Source organism: Temnothorax nylanderi, unplaced genomic scaffold (assembly GCF_030848795.1).
Source record: "Temnothorax nylanderi isolate EJ_2023f unplaced genomic scaffold, tnyl_v1.0 TNYL_tig0053_pilon, whole genome shotgun sequence".
Taxonomy (NCBI): domain Eukaryota; kingdom Metazoa; phylum Arthropoda; class Insecta; order Hymenoptera; family Formicidae; genus Temnothorax; species Temnothorax nylanderi.
This window is the reverse complement of record NW_027249115.1, coordinates 153,969-173,774: the sequence shown is the minus strand read 5'-3', so window position 1 is coordinate 173,774 and position 19,806 is coordinate 153,969. Positions and strand designations below refer to the sequence as shown.

At 40.8% G+C, this 19,806-nt stretch overlaps 2 protein-coding genes across 5 annotated transcripts in view; one reads left to right on the top strand and one right to left on the bottom strand.

The window, feature by feature from the left end:
* Window positions 1–19,806, top strand: part of LOC139772732 (uncharacterized) — a 178,345-nt gene that overhangs the window by 87,471 nt on the left and 71,068 nt on the right. For all 3 annotated transcript variants that reach the window (XM_071706625.1, XM_071706624.1, XM_071706623.1), the window contains 4 exons: window positions 252–374; window positions 630–750; window positions 1,061–2,099; window positions 2,431–2,477. In XM_071706625.1, the coding sequence (XP_071562726.1) occupies window positions 2,018–2,099; window positions 2,431–2,477 (129 nt within the window). In that variant the 5' untranslated portion in view covers window positions 252–374; window positions 630–750; window positions 1,061–2,017. The remainder of the gene's footprint in view (window positions 1–251; window positions 375–629; window positions 751–1,060; window positions 2,100–2,430; window positions 2,478–19,806) is intronic.
* The window catches only part of LOC139772728 (LHFPL tetraspan subfamily member 6 protein), a 94,812-nt gene that overhangs the window by 34,541 nt on the left and 40,465 nt on the right, over window positions 1–19,806 (bottom strand). The gene's annotated exons all lie outside the window — the stretch shown is intronic.

Here is a 19,806-nt window from a genome sequence, read left to right as displayed (position 1 = left end):
TGTTACTTTTTATTTTTTTTTTAAGATATTATAGAATCCCTCTTTGTGCTTATTCAGTTCCTACATTAAACCATGTTTTAAAATATAAATTAGTAAAAAGAAATATTTTGAAAAATTTGATTCAAGTTGATTCTAACGTAGAAACCTTTTTCGAAGGTGTAATTTAAAATATAATATTAATCTGAATAACGAATAAGATGTTCGATGCGCGTGACACGTATTTAATCGATTCGATTATTTTTATGTTACAGAAAATATCCGCGCTGGAAGGAGCATCATCTTCGCATCGAGGAACCACGAGTGACATCCCGAGCAGCCTGAGAGGAGGAGGAGGCCTAGGATAGGCATCGGGCATCAGCGTACCAACACTTCTGGTAAGTGTTACTTTTTATTTTTTTTTAAGATATTATAGAATCCCTCTTTGTGCTTATTCAGTTCCTACATTAAACCATGTTTTAAAATATAAATTAGTAAAAAGAAATATTTTGAAAAATTTGATTCAAGTTGATTCTAACGTAGAAACCTTTTTCGAAGGTGTAATTTAAAATATAATATTAATCTGAATAACGAATAAGATGTTCGATGCGCGTGACACGTATTTAATCGATTCGATTATTTTTATGTTACAGAAAATATCCGCGCTGGAAGGAGCATCATCTTCGCATCGAGGAACCACGAGTGACATCCCGAGCAGCCTGAGAGGAGGTGGAGGCCTGGAAGAGGCATCAGGCGCCGGCGGAACAACATGCGGTAAATATAATTGGTTTATACATATTGTGTCTTTCGCGGAAAGTTTAACCAATCGGTTTTTCAATCGAATAGTAAAGATAGTCAGAGAGTAGAAATTAAAAAAGAGTTTAATTTTTTAAATTCTATTTTGAATTCTTGTGTTCAATAAATAGAGTATACTTTCAAGAAATTAAACGTTATATTTTTATTAAATTGATTTAACGAAATAAAATATAGAATTCCGTGTTTTACGTTCGGTAATTATTTTTGAAATACAGACTGTCTCTTTTCTTCCCTGCTCTAATCTAGATTATATGTTTGATTGTTACAGAATCAACGTAGCGGCGTTGCAGATACAGCTCCGCTGCTGCGCATCGGTGTCGGTGAATTTTAGCGTAGGGAAGTGTGGAGAAATAAGCGTAGGTGGTCCGGACTCGCACCAGGGGCAAAGTCTGTAATGTGATTTAGTCCGGACTCAATCCTAGGGGCAAAGTCTGTCGGTAATCAAAGCACGGAAATGCTGGTCTCGACTTTTGAGGGGCCATTGGCTATCTGTCTATTAATCTGTGGTTGCTCTCGGATCGTATCGCGGAATAAATACATGTATCGTCGGACTCCGGTGGTTGAGATTACGGAAAACTGTGATATATCGAGTGTTGATTTGATACGTGTGCTTCGCGGAATTTATACGGATACCGAGGTATATCGCATTCGATTACATTCTTTCGGGTGATCGGTCTCGCTTTCCTCAACCGTCGACTTGACTCGCGTCGCAGCGTCGCGCGTTATGTCGCACGGTTTCGGAGTAAAGTTAGCTAAGTATCGCGTCGTTTTCGGAACACGGATTAAAGATACTGGCGGAGCCTTACAATTGAGTAGTGTCGCGACGTGTTTAGCAATCACAGAGATCACAGTCTCTATTAACGCGCTACAGTGTGTTCATAAATCGATGGTTTCGGAGTTAATGAAAATCGCCTGACAAGCTGCAAGTGTGGCGTTCTCGCGGCGGTTGCTCCTGGCGAGTGAAGTTGGCCACGCGATTCGCGAAATTCTTTCCGCCATTTAGCGTCTACCTGCGGGACGTCGCGCGTCACGGGCGGCAAGCGGATCGTAATAGTTTCGTTCATAGCTTCTCCGACGTAATTCTTTCGTCGCCGTGTAACAAAGTACGCGCCGCGTCGCGAGATTAATACCGGGAGTACCGTGCAAAGTGTCGAAAGTGTCGCGCGATCGCGTAACCGACGATATCGTCGATTTTCGTTAACGTCGTGAGTGAGTGCGCCGAGCGATGGAGAGTCGACGACGAAGGAGGACCGAGGAGAGGAGGAGGAGGCCTGGGAGACATCGGGCGACAGCGGGGCAACCGTGGAGTAAGTAATTATTCGTTACTATATTATTTTGCTGATTCCGTCACTTTTTCAAGCGCGACTTAATTCGCTCATTATGTGTGATCAACTCGTTACTTCGAAGTTTAACTCCGGCGCAATTTCGCAATTTCGCAATTTCGGAGTTCGATCTCCGGCATATGCGAGAAGAGATATTACGTCGCGAGTGTCGCGTTTCTCTCTTACTCGCACGGTCGTAAAATCAGATATCTGTTAAAATAATTTTTCAAAATTTAAAGGGCGCGATAATTAATTATTTCTAGTATCGATTATCTTAGACTCGTTGCTTTAATCTAAAAATATTTTTCTGTTACAGATCGACGCGGGGTTACGACTTACAACTCCGCTGTTGCGCATCGGCCGGTGAGTTATTTTTTTATTTTAAGAATAACATTTAGTTAATAGCGGGAAGTAGTATAGATCGAGTTTTTTCCTCCCGCATCGAGATCGACGTATCCTGGCATTACAAAAGTCAGAGGAACATCTGTTTCCATCTATCTGTTTGCTGTTTGAATCTGTTTCCGATTTCCCCGTTACTTTCTAGTTCCCCCATACTTTACGTACGTGGCAGATAGTCAAAGGACTTATTGCACAAGTTTCGATCGTATGCTAGTTTACAGGCAGCTTAGTGCCGACATTGCAAAATTCTGCGTCTCAGTCGGCGAAATTGAATCCAGCCTCCGGGGAAATGTCCCCGGTGTGTTCGCGGAGTCCGATTCCTACTGGTTCTCTCGTACCAAAGAAACTTGATTACCGAAGACGTTGTGTACGTTGCCTTGCACGAATATACACATATGTAGACGAGTGCATCGAAACTCAAAAGAGAATGGAAGATGCACTTTATACTTTGGACTAATAATAAAATTATTATTTATGTAGAGATAACAATTTTTATCTTCGTTTTGCAAGGCTGAAGGATATACATATAATTCAGCAAACAATATCGTGGTACGAAAGATGTAGCAGAAAACTAAATATTAACTTTGCAAAAGAGAGAGAGAGAGAGAGAGAGAGAGAGAGAGAGAGAGAGAGAGAGAGAGAGAGAGAGAGAGAGAGAGAGAGAGAGAGAGAGAGAGAGAGAGAGAGAGAGAGAGAGAGAGCTGAGAATTGAATATTAAAAATGTAGAGTTATTTTTGTTAAAACTTATAGCCGGCAGTCATAAATATATTACGTATATAGTAAATATAACGCGGACTTTTTAGATAAAAAATTAACGTTAAATATACGGCCAAAATGTGGATCTATGTCTCCTGTAATCTTAATTATTGTTTTCTCAGCGAAAGAGACGAATGTTATACAAAATGTAATAGCGCGTGAAAATTTTAAATGCAGCTCCTGATCCCTTATATGACGAGGAAATGCTATTTTGAATTGATATTTTAATTTTACGTATTTTCGAAGAAGTCGCGGATGCGCGGCTTCACCTTCCACGTGGCGACGTCGCGTCGGGAAACGGTGGTGTTTTCGGAGCGCGTATTTCTGTCTGCTGTCACATACGAAATCCATAGAGCGGATATGTCCCGTTATGCCGTATATCTTGCATAATACTTTTCCTTATCCGGTTGCGTCATCTTTGCGATTTCCGTCGCGACGGAGGCGGCCTCGATCCACGGCGGCGGATATCCACGGTCGTATTTGCCTTTGATGTTCGCCATCGGTTCCATATTCGATGCGTGGAATACTCGTTTCCGCGGAAACGGAACGTCGGATGCCTCTCCCGTTGGTTGTCTGCGATACCCCCGTCGGCGGATTGTAATATGTTTTTCATATCTTTGCGAGGCCGGTGACTATAATCCGCCTCGATCGCGACGAGCTATCTACAATAATAGTCTCGTAATACTACTATTACGGGGCAAAAAGAGAAGGAAAAAGAGATTTATATTTTCAATTTCTTTTCACTCGCTCCAATTTTACTGTTCTTTTGAAACCTTTTAAAAACAAAAACAATTTTATATAAACCTGAAACCTCTCCATATAAATTTGATATATAACTCTCACACAGAAGAGTTATGTCTTTCTTCTTTTTAAAAATAAATGTTATTTTGTCTGCAGAATTCTTTTATATTATAAAATGGGATATCTCTGTGAAACTTGCAGAGAAATATCTTATAATTAAATTTAACACATAATTAGAAATCTTACAGTAATACAATAATAAATTTTGTTACAATTTTTTTTTAATAACCCTCTTTATAATTTAAAATTTATTAGAGTTATCTGATGAATTTTGTTGAGAAACTTGTCAATATATTTCGAAAAGTCGTTGGAGAATCGCGCGTTTTAAGTATATGGCAAACTCTTTTTAAAATATAAAGGGATTTGATGGAAGAACCAGCTTGAAGCTTACTGTTCCATGTATGCGCTACGTATGCATGTTTGTATTCGTCATAAAAAGCTCGTCGACTTTTGAAAGGTAAAGGAGCACGCTATTCCGATAACGCTGCTGTAGCCCGCAAATAAATATTTTTCAAACACCGCGCCTTTCTCGAGCATAAAAGCTCTGATTTCTTATCTATCACGTCCTATTATGAATTTTTCTGCGAGAAGAGCTCCTTAAAAGAAAGTATTCTGTCGTGCTACGTATAAATTATAAATCGTCTCTCATACACTCTCAAAATAAGTACAAGCAAAGCCGTAAAATAACATGTTCGTATAACATGAATCACATGTCTCTGTTGATTTTCATATTATTTTTATAAAAATTGTAAAATTTGTGAGTACGTTGCATTTTTCTTTCAGCATTTTTAAGTTTTTGCATAAAAATGTACGCTATTTTAGTTCAAATATTAGAAGATTATTAATATATTTTTCAAGAACTCCAATTTTTCGAGAAAATTTTTTATCTATAAATGTTTTAATTTATAAAAATATTTCTTATATTGATATAATTATTTTTGATATGCATATACAATATACATAAATACATATATAATATAAATTTATGTTAATGAGCAAAATATTTACTAGTTTTTACAATTAAATAGAAAGAAGTGGTGCATATGAAAAGTAGAGACTACATTTCTTTCTGCACTTTATGCAAATCCCTCCAGCGATTTTTCATATCTCAATGTATAATCTCGCCATATTTTATTTCAAATGACCCTTAACGGCAGTCAGGATAACAGCCGATAACGAACATATAAGGTCTTTTGTTTTTTGTCAGCTTGAGGGACATTCGAGTGCTCGTTGAAAAATACGATTGTTATTTGTGCAGCATGATAACGAAAGCAATAGGTCCATATATTTTTGTTCTGAATACGACCGATACGGTTACGGTTTATTTGAAACGATATTTCTACAGTATCATTGATAAGTTTTAACGGTTATAAAAGCACAGGATACATTGCTGATGCATTTAATAACGTAATAAGACAATAATACAGCCTATTTTACACAACGTGACGAGAAGAATCATATTACTGAAAATATATTTGTATGTCGTCTGAAATGCAATCAGGGAGGAACTTGTGCACTTAAATTATTAATTAACGTTGAAAATATAAGTCTCTTTTTCCTTTGCGCAAACATTAATTGCATTCCAGTCGGTTCTTTTGAGCAATACTTCTCGATAACTTCCGAATCGATCTTAAAGTTTCATGACTGAAATATTTTCCTTGCACACTGACGTACATCAGACCCTTCTCAAATCGAATATCGTTCCCTCTACGCGAACAAGTCTACGATCTCCGGCGTTCGCCGGAAATCAGCTATAAAGACCGGCAGGAAGTTGGTAATGTCTATATCGCAAAGATGGGAGCTTAATTCGATCGAGAAACTCATCTCGTGGAAGCGTCGTGTAACTATATAACGGATATATCGTGGAACTTTAACCGTAAATCAATCGGATCTGCGTCCGTCGGGCAGGCCAAGGCATGGCGCGGCAGTTTACGTCGATCGGCAAAAAGAGGGACGAATCTTTGGTAACTGTCGTTCCGTGCACAACGGAATTACATGCCGCCGTAGATAACGTTGACGTCGTCGTCGTCGTCGACGACGACGACGACGAAGGCGTCATCGTTTTTGCGGAGGTCTCGCGTACGGCCTGTGGCGCTACCATTTTTCACCGTAGAACTTGCAACAGGTGTAAACTTCGCGAGGAACGCCCGCTGTTATGTAATCTACCAGCCAGATAAGTTCTCCTTAAAGAAGACGCAGTAAATAATGGCTTCTTCTTCTTCTTTTCGTAGCGCGCGCGCGCATCCGCGCGCGCAACTAGAAAACTTGGAAACTCGGATAAACGTTAGAGTCGCAACGAGTATAAGATTTACGATGGTATTACAATAGCGGAATCACGAGCGATTTACTCGACTGTGATTCCCGCTCGTCTTGAAAATTAAATCTGGGAAATAATCTGTCAGATTGCGTAAATGGAATAATCTTATTATTCTCTTCCTTATTAACACCTTCTGCGCGTCTCGATAACCACATAAAAATCTAACATAGAGAGAAGAGATTTCCGTAAGAAGATTAAATTATCTGAATCCAAAGTTGAAAAGAAAGTTGTTAAAAAAGTTGTTCTATGCATGACAAATCAAAGGGTGCTTGATTTATATATTTCTATACTAATATAGATATATAGTAATATTTTTCGACATAGGTATACTTTGATACGTTCCCTTCATTTTGAGATACAATTCGCTGGCAGAGAATGGTGAGATCGCGACGTAGAACCGTTAGTATACGCCACAACGCGAAACTTTCGGATGCGAGTTAATTCCGAGCTCGTTCGGCCGTTGCTCCCGCAAACAAAAGTTCGTCGTGCACGCGACATGGAAGCGAGAAGAAGGAGAGATCGGAAACAAGGGCGGATAGCGCGGACAAAAGGAGGCGAAAGGGTAGGAAGGATGTTTGGAGGCAAGAGCGCAAAGGGAAAGAGATGCCACGCGGTAGGAAAAGCACCCGAAACTTCGAAACTTACCGCGCCTATAACTAAGATCTTTTCTCTTCTCGTCACAGTGCATTCTCTCGACTGAACTTAGCCGGACCGGTGCGAAGGAGGCTACCGGTTATTCTCGGACAACCGTGGATAACGAGCGAATAAAACTTTTCTCGTCCGTATTGTCCGTCCCTCTCTCTATACGAGCCGCCGCGTACGCCATTTATTTCCCCGTATATCTCGTCTAGACGCGATGCATTTCGCGCGGAGCGAAGATGAATGCGATCGTACTTGGACCTAAGCAACATGCCATTCAGAACTTTCGGCCAATTGTTAAAAAAAAAAAATTCCATAGATACACACCAAGAGAAATAGGGATATAAATGATTATTTCAATGTTTTTTTCTAATTAGTGATTGTAGGTTGTGTTTTCGAAATAAGATTTCAAAAGCCGGGCCGCACTTTCGTGAGTCATTCTTTACGTTCAAGCAATCCTTCGCAGTTTCATTGGCGCGAGGTCGAGCTAATTAAAAACAGCGGGGATTAAAGTCAGGCGTGAGTGGATACGAGCTTAACCACGGCGCGACAGAGCAATTAAAGGAAAGTCGGATAATCCAGGTTTAACTATCCACTTTTACACTCGGCGGAAAAGCGTTAAACAAATGGCGGGGCAGAGGGAGAGCCCGATACTACGCGTCACTTATTTCCGGCCTTGCTCGGGGTACGCGACGCCGCCGGCTGATTATGGCGTTTCGTTATTGCAGCATTTCGTCCGTTATACGTGCGTATTATCGTCGCGAGCCGGAATATCGGGTGATAAAGGCGCCCGTTATGTATTCCGCCGGCGAGTATATCCGCGAGGAAACGGCGCTTGCTTCACCTTCGTGTTATATTTCAACCTATCTTCGGCATCCCGAGTAATTACGATGTGATATATCGTCTTCAACCCCCAGGGGACCATGAGGATGCTCTCGTGGCCGCGATCAGACTCCACGATGGCAGTTTTCCATCCCCGAGTACGCGCCCGGCGCGCGATTATCCGCTTTTAAGAGGAATATCTTTCCGGCGGTCGCGTTATAATGCATGGGGCTTACCGTTATTTACGTGTTTGGGCACTCCTGAGGTATTTTTACGGATCTCGTAACGTTTGATTTATCATTATCACTACAAATGTGGCTTCAAAGTGCAAATTCTAAGGGTACCGAAAGATGATGCCAAATAAAATCTGCATCACTAAAACTATTTTATCATAAGTACAAATTCTTATACGTAAAAAATTATCTTGATATTATATCCAGGAGAAACGATCAACGCATTTAAGAATCACAAAGATATTTATATACAAAATATTTTTTGTAAAATAAAAAGTTGATATCTTTCGTGCTCACATCCTGAGCTCATCTATTTTGTCGTAAATATAAAATGACGTGTGAGGAACTAATAGAGCGTAAGAAAGAACGATAAGTTATAAACCGCGAGAATATAAAGAGAATTAACAGAACATTAAGCCCGATAATGCGTCCCTCCCTGTACTCGGTTCTCGGTGAAATATATTTTTATACTTGGAGAAAACATTCTTTTGAAAGTCGACTAAAGCTCATAGACTGGCACCAAGGTACAATCAAAGTTCGCCTGGAGATTCGAGGATGACGTTCAAATCCCTCGGAGTGGAGCTTCCGTAGCGTCCGACGGAAAGCCTTTCCTCCAGGAAGTTCGCGAAACTTTACGATACGAGGAGAACGTAAAAAAATTTCAGCCATCACGAAACGTTACGATATACCCTATATTTCCTTCTCCGCTCGACGCGACGCGGCGATTCGACGATTTCGAGATGACTATTCTGGTTATCAGCTCGTAGTCTGACTGGGTTAAACTGTCGTCGACCTAGCTTATCGCTGCCCTACGCTTTATAATAGGCAATCACTTAGCTTGCTGTGAGGTCTGCTTATTGAATTATACACGCGGACATAAAGGCGTGATTGCAACGTCGATCAGCACTAATCAATTTCATATCCCCGCGTTTACATCGCAGGTAGAACTATAATTCGCAGAAAGACGCATCGGGAAAACGCGGGACTAAGCCAGGCTCGGTTAATTCCGGCTGTCAGCGCAATCCAGCCTATAGAGCTTTTATATAAAAATTGGTACTTTTTTTCCGGCCGCGGCGGCATCCGGTATGTCGACAAAATGTGAAAATACTGACAAGGGTTGGCTCGCACGGGCGAAGTCAAGCGGAAAAAAAGTATCGATGACGGAAGGACTGAGTCCTCTCGTTCAGAGGCAAATATATCGCTTTTCATTCCCGGTCGCGATCTCTATTTCCCCCCTCGCGATGGGGATATCGCGTCGCGAATCCTCGTGGCAACCCCCGTTAGCACGATACACATCGTCCGTGTCATTGACGTCACGCCAACGGCGAACGGGCGGACGGGCGGACGTCATCGTGGACGTTGAATGGCGCAGAAAGATTAATAGACTGCCGTAAAGTCGAAAATTCCTCGACATCCCTGAATATTCACGCCACGTTTTTTTACAGCCGTTCGCCATGTCGCGGCCCGAAACTTTATTTCGCGCAGGGCGTCCCGTTGTTTTACGAGTCTATTAGGATTCCCTTCTTTCTCTTCACTTAGACCTTCTCTTAGACTTTCTCTTTCTCTTCTCCTCATTCGCCCATCCTTATACATACCGTATCCTCTTCCGCTTTATTATCTGCATCAAACGGGGGAAATCGATGAAATGCTCTCGCCATTGTCATGAGTATTGACTTTACTTCGCTTACGTTGGAAAGTAACTTTCGCCGATCCCAGTGTTTAACTTCGAGTAACTGCTAATCGCTTTCGGACCGGAGTTCGAGAATACAACAAAGGAAACCAATTTCCTTATTCGCGGTGGATATAGCACACTATGCGTCGTTTCACGACAGTTATCGATGAAAAATAAATATTTGATTAATGAAATAAAACGGCGACAAATTTAGATAAAAATTAACCCATTTTTCTTACTTTTTAAAATGGAGAAATAACTGTTATGCCACCGTTATGGACTTTATTTATTAAAATTTGTGTGGTATTAAAAAATTGTTTAATTTACATATAAATCATGCATATATATTATTTAAAAAAGAACATAAAAATATTTTTTGTAACTTTCAAATTATTTCTAATGTAATGAAATTTTTATAAGAAACATTTTTTTATCAAATTCTTTGCGCAATTAGGAGCCGTAATGAAAATATGCTTAAGGAATTAAGCCTGGCATATTTTCGTAGATGAAAAATTTAGATTGTAAGATTTTGTGGGACTAGTGAGGTAACTTTATGTTACGTTTCCTCAGAGCGTTTCTGAAATATTTATTTTAATTACATTCATGCAGGTAGTTAATGACTTTGTTGCCGTATATCTCGTGTTTACATTTTACTTATCCATCCGTCGTTCTTCGCTAGACGGCAGATGGCCACTTTACGCTCATCCTCGTCTACGAATGGGTCTTGTATAGCCGTGTAACAAGCGTACAATGGCATACGCATTAGTTCGGACGTGCGCCCGGATAGGATCTCGCGGAAGATCTCGTCTGCGGCACTTAAACGGAGCAGCACAGAGGCAGATGGGGGAGGTAAAATTTCCCCCGCGGGTGTAATCTGGCTGCGAAGTCGACGGTTGAGTCTGGGGCGGTTGGTTGCTTGGTTGGTTGGTTGGTTGGCTGGTTGGTCGGACGGCCGGTCGGTCTCGAGGTTGGCAAAGGCGGTGGATGGGGCGGAAAGGCGTCAGGAGTCAGCCGAGCGATAGTAGTGGAAAGAGGGTTGTGGAGAGGAGATGGGCCTCGTACGTGGGCGAGGAAGAGAGACAAGCGGAAGAGGGAGAGGAAGAGAGAAAAGGAGAGAAAGAGATCTGGGCGAACTGAAGAAAAGAAAATGCCTAAAGTAAAGGGAAGCAAGCTTTAACGAGATCGATGAAGCTACCGTTTGCCTCGCCAACCGTTGCACTGTCCTCCGGAACATCTAACCCTCTCTCTCTCTTCCTTCTTCCTGATTCTTACGGTCCAACCATCCTCTTGGTCTCTCTCATATACCTCTGAAACAACTCTATCGTCACGCGCGGTGATGCTGGCGCAGTTGAGCCATGTTAACATCAATTTAATAATAGCTCGTTAAAGAAGTGCGCGTGGATCTTAAGCGATTAAATAACCCGACGTAATGCCCCATCATAGTCGGCTGTTTTTCATAGCGAACGCGTAAGGGAATACAGCGCAAGCGAGATAAATCGTTAACTAAAAAATTAGTCTCCCCGTTATTTCATTGCTGGCGAAGTTGTGGATTTATTCGTGTATACGGATTAATAATCGAGCAAATTCGACGGAGATGCTTGATAATTCCAGCATTTTTCCCCGAAATTTGGAATATTTATTAATTTTTTCTTCCGTCGTCTCTGGATTTTATGGCAATATATTTATTCTCCCTGAAAAGTTGGCTATAAATTAAGAACTTTAATTGTTGGAACTGTCATAACTCATCTTTATCGAAATTTTATTTTTGATATTTTGTGTTCATTTTTTAATATATTTGGAAAGCAGTGTATAGATAAAAATAAAGATCACGTCGATATCCGTTAGTAATACTATGTTTTATAAGGGTACGTGTTGGTAATACTATGTTTTATAAGGGTATGTGTTGAGTAAGTAGTGTAATAAATTAGCTTAATGTCCAGTAACAACTTTCCTTTTTTTTCTGGTAAGTGAACGATCCTTTTCCTCGGCGGGGGTTCTTTCCCCTAAGGAGCTATTTCAAGCTAATTTCGACGTAATGCGCGCGTAACGTGTTTGCGGACTATTGCATGTTGCTACGTAAGGCGGCAAGTATTGCAATACTAATCAACATCTTCATGCTACAAAAAGTAATTTTAGATTACCGTTTTTCATATCTTAAAAAATAATTGTACCACGTTTAAATGTAGGTATGCAATTAAATTTTAATAATTACGAATCAGCAATTTTACATCTTTAGAAAGAGGAAATAATTGTACTGCATGTATCGTAAACTTTTCTTAAATATTTTCCGTACGACATTTATTCAATGTATATTCTACATCAGATCATAATATCTAAAATTTTTTGCGTTGGAGATGTGTTTGAATTTGCTTCGAACATATTTTAATCTGATCCTCTATACACGCTTATTGCTAAATATTTTATCTATTCATTATGAGCTTTACAGAGAATCCACATTATTTTCTATACGTAGCTGCGAAATAGAACATCTTAGGTGAATGACACACGAATGGAACAAGCGCATAACTTAATCTAGCGCATTAATTAATCTAGTATTCGTTTTGTTTATCACAGTTGTCTTTGATTATCGATATTGGCGAGTATATATAGGGCGCATCGATACATAATATTGTAATTTCCTTTTCTTGTGCAACGGTATTTCGAGGCGTCTAGAATTATCTCGAGAAGAAGTTTTGCTGCCTTCGTCAAGATCAAAAGATTAACGTGGAACTCGCCGGCTGGGTTCAAGTGCTGCTTATTAAATGCAGCAATTTCGAAGTTCTCTTTTGCTTACTCCGCCGAGTGACGAATTAATACGGTTTAAACTTCCTTAAAGTCGCGTACCATCCTTTGTTTCGTAGGAGTTTGCACAATGGAATTCCATTAAGCAGACAGATTTGCGTGGGAGATTTTAATCCCTATGATCTTAATCTTTATAACTTTAATCTCCATTTATCTTTGCCTTTGTGGTACGCGCGAGGCATTCTTTTTTTTTCTGGATGCCAAACTCGAAAAGTCAAACGACCGATATAACTTCGGCGTTGCATATTCCAGGTTCTTTTTATTTCCGCGACGTTTTACTTCTCCTTTTATCGTCTAACTGTTGCCTGCACGAGCACCGAACGTAAATTGCAATCACGTGGAATTCCATTTCATTCTTCCGTTTACAAGTGCAGTTACGATAGCTTATCAGGACGAACGGTATATAAGAGCAATTTTGTAGCTCTCGTTCCTGATACTTCATTCTGCAAATAAACTTTGCGAATTTCCGCATACATAATTTTACTATGTTATTACGCATAATAGGTATTATCGCAACAAGTAATATATATAACAAATAACAAGTATAATTCGGTATATCTAAAAAAATTTGGAGAAGTACATCAATATTCCTCGGACAAGATTAGATTTGTGCTAGTTTTATGCTTGTCATAACTTTTTGAATATTCTACGCGGATAAATGTGATTAGTCGTGTTCATTGAATAGCTATGTGTTTTGGCGCGGACGTGAACTGCATATACTCGCGGCTATAATAGATGCAATGTGCATAATATCGTTTGCATCGTGCATTACGAGGAAACCTCCCTTTGTGTGCAACATTTACGGCCCGGATGCGAAGCTCGCGAATGCAACCGGTACAATAACGTAACTTTCCGAGTAATAACTCGCGCTAAGTTTTCGTCCGTAATGACAAAGCCGATCGTTCGAAAGCGGCTTTCCCGTAGCTTTCGCGTCGCGGTTTCAGAAAGTAGCTCCCAGCAGTTTGTATCGAAGTAATTATACGATACGTGGTTGACGAACGGCGCTGTTTCGTCGGACGTGTGCACGTGTCGCTCAATTATAATATGCGTAAATCCAACTTGCTCGAATTGCGTCAACTATTTCTCGGAGTCAAAATATGGCTAACTTAAATCAGTCAACGTTATGATAAAATATTTTCTCATCTATCGAATTTTTGCCGTATAGCCGACAGCAGTTTATTAAGCGTTGCGCATCATTCGCGTTCAGCTTGATCTTCATTAAAACTTTTCGAGCGCGAAACTTTTTACGCCAACAAGCAAAACTATTTCCCGATCGATTTCAAGTTTATATTACATATTCTTTTATACAGATTTTTTTATAAATAACTTAAAGTTGCGTACGTCTCTTCATGGAAATACTAATTAATGTATCGCAATACATTTTATGATTAATTTTTTTTTGCAATTTCGCTTGTATATTCAATTAAGCGGCCGCGTCCTGAAGGCGATAGCCAGTAGATTTATGTCGAGCATGTTGGTCGTACCATAGAGGGGACTTAACGTAACTTCACAGGACTGGTTTCGAACTAGTTCCGTCTGTAGTTACTGCTTTCTGGCGTGGACGTTCCAAGAATAATTAGTAGCTATAACAACGGACACACTGAAAACTAAGTTCAAGAACAGAAACTGTACGGGGATTGACCTCAAAGTAGCGAACACATTGGTTCTGGCAATGCATCGCATTGTACTTTAACTCGACAATTCTCTGGTATTAGAATGCATAATTCTATTGTTTACGAAGCGACAAATATGTCACGTTTAATTATTTTAAAAATCCTGACAGGAATAATTTTACGAGTGATGATTCGATAAATTACATAAGTCACGCAGATACAATCTGGAGTAATAATTATATTTAAAAGAATGACTTTTTAATTACGCGTAATATTAGCGTTGCAAATTGTCGAATTATTTTAAGTCTCTGACAATCAAACTGATAATTTGTGTCATTAATCTCATTTATACAAAGAATTAAAATATTAATATCGGATAATATCTACTTGAAAAGAATTTTTACAATGCAGCGTGTTCATAATCGGTCTCCATTTCCGCGGATTCATGGGAATATCTTTAACGGCATCCTCTTGTCCGTACTCGTTTCACTATTCATACGAGACCTTTATTCAAATCGTTTTCACAGGCCCTTGCGAGCCGGTTTTGCAGCTCGAGCCTGGCTATACGGTGTAGGATTTGCATTATGTTTGGCTGATGGCTGCACAAAGCCAATCAACGTGCAAATGCGGCGCGGCTCCCGCCGTTTTTAGCAAGCTTCGACGCTCAAATTGCCGGAATACGGAAAGAGGCGGCGTACGTCGCATAAATATCTGCGTGCTTGAAACAATTTTTACTTACGTATTATACATATTGCATTATCTCGATTATTTTTCCGTCTGCCACGAATAATGAGCTTTTCCTTGCTTATTAAAAATATCTATTAGTTCATCGCACAGATATTCGGTGCACTCGCGTCCTTCTAAAATGCACAACTTATCTTTCCGCCACCTTCGTCCATTTCGATTGTCGTCACTTACAAAGCTCTAGCTCTAGTGTTAAACATCGTGCGAAAGAGACTGGATTTGTTTTAAATTAAAATCGATATTCATCACGGGACGGCCTTATAGCGATGGCATCTGGGTTTATTGAAACTCCGTGGCTTTCGAGCAATTTCGCGGAGCTTTGCTTTAATCCCGCAGGATACGCTTCCTCTACCTTTCTTACCCTTATTATCTTTTCTTTTCTACAGCTAACACGTCCATACGACCGTTCACATTTTTCATGTCGCTAAACACATACAAATAAAATTAATTATGATTTCCCGTAAATGTATGGAATGTTATATGAGTATTCTAAATTATGAGACATTTTACGGGAATTTATATGTTCGTCTCCGGTGGGAAACATCCCTGAAAATTTATTCGAAACGCGCGTAAAGAGGGCCTCGAGGCGCGTGCCTTACGGCGGAAACCAATAACCATGTAACTATACATCTCTAAACTTAGATCCGGGCGCAGAGGGGGTAGTGCAAAGGAAAACAGACGGGATGAAGAATTCGCGGAGGGAAAGGAGTGAAATAAGAGCAGCGCGATGATGCTCCCGATGGAAGGGCGAGGAAAGGGTAGAAAGATTGCAGCGCGGTAGGCGGGAAAGTTAGCTTGGTGTGTAAACCAGCATGCGATTCCGCGGCAGCCGTTAGACATTCCCGACGAACCGTACACGAGCTTGCCGCGAGAGAAGAACCGTAAAACTTTATTGAAAGCACGCGCTGGCTCTCGTGCAACTTTTCCCGTCCCCCGTAACCCCCGTTCCACTCTCTTCCTGTTCCGGAAGCATGAGAAGCACCGACATCGAAGGCTCGTGGAATGCTGCGGTTCCCATCTTCGAACATGTACATAGCCTCCGTCGCTCCCCATCCGTACACGCGTGTGTGCTACCGGTTTATTGAAATACTGCGCGAGTTGCGGCCCAAAAACACGCGCGAGTCCCGTCGAAACTCATTACGATACGCTCGTCCCGCGAACGGCTGCCAGTCGTCACGTTCGTTTCCGCGTAGTCGATGCGAGCTTACGTCTCTTAAACATGCACGTTCACAAGCGTTCGCTCTTGTTTCACGGTGAGAATCAGAAGTTTGCCCATAAGAAAAAAATCCGGAATTTTCTGAGATTTTCTGGAAAAAGATTGCGCAACTTGAACTAGTAAAGCCTCACGACGGATGAATATATTTTTCTATAGGGATTATACTTGCGTTGACAGTTTCAATACTCGAATCTGAATAGAGTGAATTAAAAATATGAAAAAGAGCAAGAGCGTAGCAATGGAATTATTAGAAAGCTTTAATAAGTCAGTTCCCATAAAGTTTTTAAAGAATTCTGTAATTTTAATAACAGACTCTTCTCGATTCAATACTCCTTAATTGCTTTCAATCCTTTAAGCACGAGCATGATGAAATATGTGGTTTTATAATTTATATGCTGTAAAAATTAAATATTTTTAACGAGTTGTAAAGTAAAATATTGGGATTTAATTTAATAATTTAGAGATACAAATCATTAAAAATTGAATTCTTACCGACTACAATATTTTAATGAGATATTATTTACTCAAATTTAAATGTACGCTGTATTTTGCAGAATTTATTTATGTTTCAATTATCAAGAAATTTAGTATTAAATACTAATTTATGTCTGCTTTTCATCCTCTTTGCTGTATAATCGTCTCTGCCAGCGATCGAGTTTCGAGCATATATTGCTGCGCTCGATCGAAGATTACGACTTAACGTTGCATTATTGCCATGTTATATATTTATGCAACGCGCTCGACGACGAGCGTACAAAATTGCGGCTGTAAAGATGAAACTTTGGGTGCGAAGGAAAGGCTGCGGTATGTGTTTAGTACAATATATTGAAGTTCCTGCCGCGCGAGTTTTCCTTTGCTCAACAGCAAGTATTATTTCGCGAAAAGTTTCGTTCAAAGCCGGTTTCTTTGCAAGCGAGCGCGTCATTTTCGCGGTGTACGGAAACAAGAGAGAAAGCCCCTCTACTCTCGTGGCCATCGATAAAGTTATCCATCGGATATTTTAGCTCTACCGGATTCGTCCATCGGCTTTCTGAATTTTATATCGCGCGTGGAACGCACTGTCGTTGCAAATATTTTCGATTAAAGTAACGTGATAGCAAACAAGTCGTCCGATACACATCCGGCATCGGTGTTTGCCGAAAAGAGAAACGAAACCGCGGACACGTGTTCGGCATCGACATGTATCCCCTGTCTCACAGTCATGTCACTGACACGCAGGTTTATGACGAGTGTTTTTCGTTTCTTCCGGACGCTTTTACGCGACATTCCGTTATATTTCCGCCACCGGACGCGGCCTGCGTGAAGTCGCGGCATCGGCCGCGAACTATTTGTAATTTTCCGCTCGATATGCACCAGGAATCCCGGGATGTTTTATATCCTCGCCCTATGGCCTGCCGCGACTGTCGCCGAGGAGAACGGCGCGCGGCGGCGGCGGCGCGCCGAGATAAATCTTGGGCAGTCGCCGCCCGCGCCGTTTTCCTTCCGCGAGAAGGAAACCGCCGCTTTTCCTTCGTCCCCGTTCTCCGCGCGCGTCCTCTCGTTTCCCACGTTCGAACGGCAATTGAATCGTAACGAAGTTGCGCGATACGCGAAATACGTGGTTGCATTCACCCTCGTATTCTCGTATGCGACGCGTTCGACGGCTAATTACATTGGCAACGATACATTGCGTGAAGTGGAAATAGCACAATGTTCTCAGACGGGTTCTTTTAATTTAAGTAAACGAAAACGGAGTGGAATTTTAATAACAGAATACTGTGGAGTACGCGCTTAGTTAAATTAATATTTTTATTTAGGAAAGCGCAACTGAATTACTTATTACTCTAATAATTCTTTAACTTTAGCGATATCTTATTAATGTAATATCTAGTAATATCTAGTAGTTAGGGTTACATTTAATTCGTCAAACTCATTTGAAAAGCACATGACAGTTCTCTCTCTCTCTGTCTCTGTCTCTGCTAATCTCTTACTCCGCCATTAGATCGGCAATCTCTCTATTCATCGACAACCAGCGCGAACTGCACACTAACTACGTAACTGCGGTGCCGAAGTGGAACTTTCGCAATTTATACTTTTGGATTGACAAAGTAGCAACGGAGAAAGAGCGGAGGGAAATGATCGAAGTGAGACGGTCGCTATCCCGAGCACTCGAATCGCTTCGTCGTCGGGGTTTCGCGTTTCAATTTTCTACCTCGATGAAATTCGACGAAAATTAAAGTCACGTAAAACTCGAGTCGCTCTTGACGAAACGTGGCTACGTCGGCCGCTCGCCAACTCGTGTATTCGATTGGACCCCCTTCGCCCCTGGCAGAGTGAAGAGGGATCGTACGGTTAAACGCACGTCGTATTTTCCTTCCCTTCGTTCAGATAATCGCAATCAGCTCTACAGAGGGCCAACTCTAGGGGCAACGTGACATTTGCGCGTTTGTTTGCCCATTACTCAGCCTCGACAACGGACCAACATCCAAAGTTAGGTTTGGAAATTAGATCCAGTGCATTCTATCAAAATATATATAACTATCTCGTTTTTCTGCCGTGATTAAACACAGTTTAATTTCATTGTAGTGTACGTTTACAATATGAACATTTGCGTGCATTTATTACGCTTTAATACTTATTGCCACGCACGGCAGATCTGATCGTTTGTTAAATTTATACCCTTATCGTATATCACGGACATTGTCATTATCGTAATTGTAGTGGTAATTATTGATTACGTTTAGCGTATTCGTTTTCGAAAAACAATAGACCGTAATTGGGAATTATACAGCGGACCACGTGCGAAAACTGTGAGCCCGCGGCGATTCGGTCGGTATCGGGCCGCGCGTTGCGATCGATACTTCGGATGTTACATTTGGACCTCCCCGGCGCGGCGCGGTGCGGCGGAACGAGAGAATTCGCCGGATATTAAAATTTCAGAAGGCCAGATTTATAATCGGCATCGATTAATTGCTCGGCAGGGCAAAACTTCTCGCGCAAAATGTCACTGCTCGCGAATCAACGAATAAACGACGAAGATTTCTGCGGTAGACGGCGCGACGCGATCCGGCTATCCGTTAATTATTCAACGACGTCGGCGAACGCGAGATTGATCCATGATGGAAATTGTTCATTTATATGTACTCACACATGCATACTTCTTGGACGGGTCGGAGCGATTATAATCTATTCATCGTATCCCAAAGCGATATTACAGGTTGAGGATTTTCACGTCAAGATTTTCATCCGCGATTACCCAGACAAATCTGATACTGATAGTTCAATCTCTTCCAATGAGCCAGATATTTGCGTTATTTTTATCTCTATAATTACGCGTAATGCTATAGAAATAACGAATGTCTATACATACTAGCTGTTATTATTGCTTTTATTCACTTTAGACATTTTAAATAGGTATTTTCAAACATAAGCGTCAAACTCAATCAAACATCAAACATTGCTCGTGCATTATAATTGTACGCAATTCTCAAAGCATTGCTTTGACAGCTTATACAATTATGCAATATCGAAAAATAATAACTGTGTGATTAATAATTTGTTTATGTCATAATTGAAACACGTGTATTTCGTTGTAATCAGTTAACACATCGAGATTAAAATGCAAATATATTTTTACCGAGATGCATGTAAAATGCCGAAGCTGCCAATCTGTCAAACAGTGCTCCGGAACGCTATAG